Raw genomic sequence first — 9514 nt, 5'->3', positions numbered from 1 at the left:
TGTATAGAATGTGTGTGTGTGTGTGTGTGTAATATGTAATGTATAGAGTGTGTGTAATGTATAGAGTGTGTATGTATAATGTATAGAATGTGGGTGTAATGTTTAATATATAGAATGTGTGTGTGTGTGTGTAATATTTAATGTATAGGGTGTGTGTAATGTATAGAGTGTGCATGTATAATGTATAGAATGTGGGTGTCATGTTTAATGTATAGAATGTGTGTGTGTGTGTGTGTGTAATATGTAATGTATAGAGTGTGTGTAATGTATAGAGTGTGTATGTATAATGTATAGAATGTGGGTGTAATGTTTAATGTATAGAATGTGTGTGTGTGTAATATGTAATGTATAGAGTGTGTATGTATAATGTATAGAATGTGGGTGTAATGTTTAATATATAGAATGTGTGTGTGTAATATTTAATGTATAGGGTGTGTGTAATGTATAGAGTGTGTATGTATAATGTATAGAGTACTTTAGTATAATGTCCCATTGTACAGGGCTACGGAATTTGCTGGCGCTATATAAATAATAATAATGTATAGTGTGTGTACATACAATGCACAGTGTGTATGAATGATGTATAGAGTGTGTACATACAATGCACAGTGTGTATTTATAAGCACACCTGCCTATAAACACCCCCCCCCCTCCCCCCCATTATTATTAATATTGTTATTATTGTTAAGAGTAGGAATGGGAGTTGTGGGAGTGGGAGTAGAAGCGGTATCCTTCTAGTCAGTCCAAAGTTTTCTTGTCCAGCCCATCTTTACTGCTCCTGGAGTAAGGTTCAAAGGCTGAGGAGCTCAGGTACCGGGCAGACAGTTCCTGCAGGTTTCCAGCCATGGTCAGAGGGTTGGCAGATAGCCTGTTTGCCACTGTGCCTAGGAGAGATGGCACAGGCATGCTGAATATGCTGTGCCCGCTGGGGGAAGCATGAAGTCCAGACTGGTGAGAGGGGGTGCTGGTTACTGCTGGTAGGGATGGCGTTCCGGGACCTGAGCTGCTGGGGGCACGCAGGGCACCGGCTGCACAGGAGGGCAGAAGTCCTGGAAGACCAGGTGGGGACAGGAGACGACCTTGTTCAAGGAGTCTGAGAACGCTGCAGGTGGCCGCCGTCTCAGAGACCACAGAGCGCAGCTCCGAGTCCTTCCCTTGGTCCTTCTTCTGCTTAGTCCTCCTGTTTTGGAACCAAACCTTAACCTTAAAGAGAATGAAAAACAGAATGTCAGAGAGCTGGGCAGAGGGAAAACAGATGCTTAGAGCAACACTGGTAGAAATTCCTCATATTAGGTAAAGACAACGACAGAATATATACAATGCACATACATACATTATATACACAGTGCATGCAATACACACAATATATACAATGCACATACGCACATTATACACAGTGCATGCAATACACACAATATATACAATACACATACACACATTATACACAGTGCATGCAATACACACAATATATACAATACACATACTCGCATGATACACAGTGCACGTATACACATTTTACACAGTGCACACACACACACATTATATACAGCGCACGCACACATACACATTATATACAGTGCACGTACACACATTATACAGAGTGCAAATACACTGATTATATACAGTGCATATACACACATTATGCACAGTGCACATACACACATAATATAAAGTGCACATATACACATTATACACAGTGCACACACACATACATTATATACAGTGTATGCAATAGACACATTATATTGTCCATATACATACATTATGCAATGCAATACACACAATATATACAACGCACATACACACATTATATACAATGCACTATACACATTATACGCAATGCACATACACACGTTATATACAATGCAGTACACACATGATACATAGTGCACACATATTATACACAGTGCACATACATACAAATATGTAATGCACATACACAGAATATACACAGTGCACATACACACACACACACAGTATATACAGTGCACATACACACATTATAAATAGTGCACATACACACGTTATACACAGTGCACATGTACACATTATACACACTGCACATACATATATGCAAAATATATATATATCTACTACCCACCACTATACACTATATATCTAATACCCACCACTACACACTATATATCTACTACTCACCACTGTATATTTACTACCGACCGCTACAAACTATATATCTACTACCCACCGCTACAAACTATATATCTACTCACTGCTACACACTATATTTATATTACCCACCGCTACACACTATATATCTAATACCCACCACTACACACTATATATCTACTACCCACCGCTATATATTTACTACCGACCGCTACAAACTATATATCTACTCACTGCTACACACCATATTTGTATTACACACCACTACACACTATATATCTACTACCCACCACTACATACTGTATATCTACTACCCACCGGCACACACTGTATATCTACTACTCACCGCTACATACTATATATCTACTAACCACCGCTACACACAATATATCTACTAACCACCGCTACACACAATATATCTACTAACCACTGCTCCACACTGTATATCTACTACTCACTGCTACATACCTGAGTATATCTACTACCCACCGCTACACACAATATATCTAATACCCACTGCTACACACTGTATATCTACTACCCACCGGTACACACTGTATATCTACTACCCACCGGTACACACTGTATATCTGCTACCCACCGCTACATACTATATATCTACTACTCACTGCTACACACTATATATCTACTATCCACCGCTACATGTTATGTATCTACTACCCACTGCTACACACTATATATCTACTACCCACTGCTACATACTATATATCTACTACCCACCGCTGCACACAATATATCTACTACCCACTGCTACAAACTATATATCTACTACCCACTGCTACACACTGTATATCTACTACCCACCGGCATACACTGTATATCTACTACTCACTGCTACATACTATATATCTACTAACCACCGCTACACACTATATATCTACTATCCACCGCTACATACTGTATATCTACTACCCAACGCTACACTCAATATATCTACTACCCACTGCTACATACTATATAAATACTACCCACTGCTTCAAACTATATATGTATCAACTACCCACTGCTACACACTGTATATCTGCTACCCACCGCTACTCACTATATATCTTCTACCCACCGCTACATGTTATATATCTATTACCCACTGATACATACTATATATCTACTACCCAACGATACACTATATATCCACTACCCACCGCTACATACTATATATCTACTACCCGCCGCTACACTATATATCTATTACCTACTGTTACACACTATATATCTTCTACTCACCGCTGCATACTATATATCTACTACACACCGCTACACAAATCTACTACCCACCGCTACATGTTATATATCTACTACCCACTGCTACACACTGTATATCTGCTACCCACCACTACACACTATATATCTACTACCCACCGCTACAAACTATACATCTACTCACTGTGGCGAAAGTAACCTCACCACTGGTTTTTGGAGGGGCCTGTTTGCCAGCCTCCTGCCCTGCGACTATGGCCCTGCGATGTATTGCCCTTTTAGAACTGTATTTGGGCACAATGGATTTTTGAATGCTGTTCCTGGCCCTTTAAATACGTGGGAGCAGGGACGTTTTAGCCGCGAGGCAAACAAGGCATTTGCCTTGGGTGGCATTTTCCAGGGGGCGGCAAAAAAACAGCCGCCCCCAAACGCCCAGGGCAAATGCCTTGTTAGCCTTGCGGCTAACTGACAAGCCGGTCAGGCTGATTGGCGGGCGGGCGGCTGGCGAGGGAGCACTTCCCCTGAGCTCTCTGCTTAGCTCCCTCGCGCGCCGCCCGCAGAGTGAGGCTGGGAGCCGGAATATGACGTCATATTCCGGCTCCGCCTCCCAGCCTCAATCCTTGGGCGGCGAGCGAGGGAGCTGAGCAGAGAGCTCAGGGGAAGTGCTCCCTCGCCAGCCGCCCTCCCGCCAGTGCCGCCCTGCAGCCACTGGACCACCAGGGAATGGGAGAATCCCCCCCCCCCCCAGCATTCCCAAAGGTAAGGAGGCTGGGGGAGGGGTTAAATAAAAAAAAAAGAGAGAAGTGAGTATTAATGTGAGTGAGTGTGTGTGACTATGTGTCTGATAGTGTGTGTGTCTGTTAGTGTGTGTGTCTGTGTGTCTGTTAGTGTGTGTGTCTGACTGTGTGTGTCTGTTAGTGTGTGTCTGACTGTGTGTGTCTGACTGTGTGTGTGTGTCTGACTGTGTGTGTGTCTGACTGTGTGTCCAACTGTGTGTGTCTGTTAGTGTGTGTGTGTGTGTGTGTCTGTTAGTGTGTGTGTATGTTAGTGTGTGTTTTTTCTGACTGTGTGTGTGTGTCTGTTAGTGTGTGTGTCTGACTGTGTGTGTGTGTCTGTTAGTGTGTGTCTTTTAGTGTGTGTCTGTTATTGTGTGTGTCTGTTAGTGTGGTGTGTCTGTTAGTGTGGGTCTGACTGTGTGTGTCTGTTAGTGTGTGTGTATGTTAGTGTGTGTGTGTCTGTTAGTGTGTGTGTGTATTTAGAAGGCGGGGAAGGGGGGAAGGGTTGGGTGGGGGTGGCGCGCGCAGGGGGGGGATCTGAGTTTTGTCCTGCCTAGGGCAGCACAAAACCAAGATACACCACTGCGTGGGAGCAGTGTTACAACTTTTAAACTGGCACTTCGAATGCAGTCGAAGTGCTGAAGTCGTCGAAGTGTCAAAGTCGTCGAAGTGGCCGCCATTCGACAAACGAACACGTGGCGGCGGCCATTTTAAATTATTCGAATGCGGTCATCGGTGTGTGCAACCAAATCTATGGAACTGTTTGCGGCTACCCAAATGCACGAACACTGCTGACCCGTACCTTCTTCGATACCGCGGCTGGAGACTAAGTCCCGTTCGAAGATTCTAACGCTCGTTCGAATGGGACTTAGTCGTTTTCACGGTGTAAAATAGACCGACTGCACAGCCCAAATCCATGGAACTGTTTTGGGCAGGAAAATGTGCTTGCGGTCGGTCATAAAGGACTTCCAGCTAACTCTTTAACCCCTGGATGGAATTGGCTGAATTTTGGATATGTGTGTAAGTAAAGTATGCTGATTATTAATATGTGTTTTTTATGAAGATTGAATGTATAGTTTTAAAGTTATAAAAATGTATAAAAAGTATAAGTTTTTAGCTTGGAGATAATTGAGTAGATACAGTAAGAAACTCAATTATCTCCCAAGCAGAGGGGAGGGAATATGTGGGATGTAACCGATATTTGATTGGTTTTAATGGCTAATTGCCTGTGGGTGTCTCCCTTGCAGGGAAGCACTGCATAAAAGCAGAGTACCTGTCATTAAACATCAGTTCTTCTTCACCCTCAATCTAGAGTCCTGTCTCTTATTGGGGGAATTGCTATATCACTACAAAGGATTGCTATGCTCTGCATGCTCCCTTGGATAATCACTTCTAAGCTCTTTTTCCTGCTTCACTCTCTTGGAGGAGAGGTTCACCCACTGGAACGTTGTCGTAGGTCCAGGGTGGGTAGGAGACGGCGAGACCCCAACCAAGCTGCGGCGGTTCGTGGGGTCTGCGGTGGTTGTGGTGTCTGCGGAGCGCTTGGAGAGCTGTAAGCGCTAGGAGCGTCCTTCAACGGAGGTACCCAGTCGAGGTGCCACCAATACACACTGTATATCTACTACCCACTGCTACACACTATATATCTACTACCCATCTCTACACACTATATATCTACTACCCACTGCTACACACTATATATCTACTACCTACTGCTACAAACTATATATCTACTCACTGCCACACACTATATATCTACTACCTACTGCTACAACCTATATATCTACTCATTGCTACACACTGTATATCTACTACCCACTGCTACACACTATATATCTACTACCCATCTCTACACACTATATATCTACTACCCATCTCTACACACTATATATCTACTACCCACTGCTACACACTATATATCTACTACCCATCTCTACACACTATATATCTACTACCCACTGCTACACACTATATATCTATATCTACTACCCACTGCTACACACTATATATCTACTACCCATCTCTACACACTATATATCTACTACCCACTGCTACACACTATATATCTACTACCTACTGCTACAAACTATATATCTACTCACTGCCACACACTATATATCTACTACCCACTGTTACAAACTATATATCTACTCATTGCTACACACTGTATATCTACTACCCACCGCTACACACTATATATCTACTACCCATCTCTACACACTATATATCTACCACCCACTGCTACACACTATATATCTACTACCCACGCTACAAACTATATATCTACTCACTGCCACACACTATATATCTACTACCTACTGCTACAACCTATATATCTACTCATTGCTACACACTGTATATCTACTACCCACGCTACAACCTATATATCTACTCATTGCTACACACTATATATCTACTACCCACCGCTACACACTATATATCTACTACCCACCGCTACACACTGTATATCTACTACCCACGCTACAAACTATATATCTACTCATTGGTACACACTGTATATCTACTCCCCACCGCTACACATTATATATCTACTCACTGCTACACACTGTATAGCTACTCATTGCTTCAAACTATATATCTACTACCCACTGCTACACACTATATATCAGCTCATTGGTACACACTGTATATCTACTACCCACTGCTACACACTATATATCAACTCATTGCTACACACTGTATATCTACTACCCACTGCTACACACTATATATCTACGACCCACCGCTACACACTATATATCTACTACCCACCGCTACATACTATGTATCTACTAACCAATCATACACTATATATCTACTACCCACCGCTACCCATTTATTCTCCAACTAAGTACTAACCATTGTTATACAAACTAAACACACAAACTAAATAGCTTCTACCTGAAACTACTACACTATTTTATGCAAACTAAACAAATACTTGCTACTGCTACACAAATTAAACAACTATTACTGACTGCTACACAATTAAACAACTATTACTGACTGCTACACAAATTAAACAACTTTTACCCACTGCTACACAAATTAAACAACTATTACTGACTGCTACACAAATTAAACAACTATTACTGATTGTTACACAAATTAAACAACTATTACTGACTGCTACACAAATTAAACAACTATTACTTACTGCTACACAAATTAAACAACTTTTACCCACTGCTACACAAATTAAACAACTATTACTGATTGTTACACAAATTAAACAACTATTACCCACTGCTACACAATTAAACAACTATTACTGACTGTTACACAAATTTAACAACTGTTACTGACAGCTACTCAAATTAAACAACTTTTACCCACTGCTACACAAATTAAACAACTATTAATGACTATTACACAAAATAAACAACTATTACTGACTGCTACACAAATTAAACAACTATTACCCACTGTTACACAAAATAGACAACTATTGCCCACTGCTATACAATTAAACAACTATTACTGACTGCTATACAATTAAACAACTATTACCCACTGCTACACAATTAAACAACTATTACCGACTGCTACACAAAGTAAAAAACTATTAATGACTGCTACACAAATTAAACAACTATTACCCACTGCTACACAAATTAACCAACTGTTAATGACTGCTACACAAATTAAACAACTATTACCCACTGCTACACAAATTAAACAACTGTTACTGACTGCTACACAAATTAAACAACTATTACTGACTGTTACACAAATTAAACAACTGTTAATGACTGCTACACAAATTAAACAACTATTACTGACTGCTACACAAAATAAACAACTATTACTGACTGCTACACAAATTAAACAACTTTTACCCACTGCTACACAAATTAAACAACTATTACTGACTGCTACACAAATAAAACAACTATTACCCACTGCTACACAAATTAAACAACTATTACTGACTGCTATACAATTAAACAACTGTTACTGACTGCTACACAAATTAAACAACTATTACCCACTGCTACACAAATTAAACAACTATTACTGACTGCTACACAATTAAACAACTATTACTGACTGCTACACAAATTAAACAACTATTACTGACTGCTACACAAATAAAACAACTATTACCCACTGCTACACAAATTAAACAACTATTACTGACTGCTACACAAATAAAACAACTATTACTGACTGCTACACAAATAAAACAACTGTTACCCACTGCTACACAAATTAAACAACTATTACTGACTGCTATACAATTAAACAACTATTACTGACTGCTACACAAATTAAACAACTTTTACCCACTGCTACACAAATTAAACAACTATTACTGACTGCTACACAATTAAACAACTATTACTGACTGCTACACAAATTAAACAACTATTACTGACTGCTACACAAATAAAACAACTATTACCCACTGCTACACAAATTAAACAACTATTACTGACTGCTACACAATTAAACAACTATTACTGACTGCTACACAAATAAAACAATTATTACTGACTGCTACACAAATTAAACAACTATTACCCAATGTTACACAAATTAAACAACTATTACCCACTGCTACACAAATTAAACAACTATTACTGAGTGTTACACAAATTAAACAACTGTTACCCACTGCTACACGAATTAAACAACTATTACTGACTGCTACACAATTAAACAACTATTACTGACTGCTACACAAATTAAACAACTATTACCCACTGTTACACGAATTAAACAACTATTACCCACTGCTACACAAATTAAACAACTATTACTGATTGTTACACAAATTAAACAACTATTAATGACTGCTACACAAATTAAACAACTATTACTGACTGCTACACAAATTAAACAACTATTACTGATTGTTACACAAATTAAACAACTATTAATGACTGCTACACAAATTAAACAACTATTACTGACTGCTACACAAATTAAACAACTATTACTGATTTACACAAATTAAACAACGTTTACTGATTGTTACACAAATTAAACAACTATTATTGACTGTTACACGAATTAAACAACTATTACTGATTGTTACACAAATTAAACAACTATTACTGACTGCTACACAAATTAAACAACTATTACTGATTGTTACACAAATTAAACAACTTTTACTGATTGTTACACAAATTAAACAACTATTATTGACTGCTACACAAATTAAACAACTATTACTGATTGTTACACAAATTAAACAACTATTAATGACTGCTACACAAATTAAACAATTATTACCCACTGTTACACAAATTAAACAACTATTACTGATTGTTACACAAATTAAACAACTGTTACCCACTGCTACACAAATTAAACAACTATTACTGATTGTTACACAAATTAAACAACTATTACTGACTGCTACACAAATTAAACAACTATTACTG

General features: G+C 39.1%; 1 protein-coding gene across 1 annotated transcript in view; it reads right to left on the bottom strand.

The window, feature by feature from the left end:
- Positions 1 to 738: 738 nt before the first annotated feature.
- VAX1 (ventral anterior homeobox 1) overlaps positions 739 to 9514 on the bottom strand; it is a 17066-nt gene continuing 8290 nt past the window's right edge. The window contains exon 3 of the mRNA XM_063434166.1: positions 739 to 1203. Within this exon, the coding sequence (XP_063290236.1) occupies positions 739 to 1203 (465 nt within the window). The remainder of the gene's footprint in view (positions 1204 to 9514) is intronic.

The sequence above is a fragment of the Pelobates fuscus genome, chromosome 10, assembly GCF_036172605.1.
Source record: "Pelobates fuscus isolate aPelFus1 chromosome 10, aPelFus1.pri, whole genome shotgun sequence".
Classification (NCBI taxonomy): Eukaryota; Metazoa; Chordata; class Amphibia; order Anura; family Pelobatidae; genus Pelobates; species Pelobates fuscus.
The sequence above is the reverse complement of the archived record's forward strand: the minus strand, read 5'-3'. Positions and strand labels throughout refer to the sequence as shown.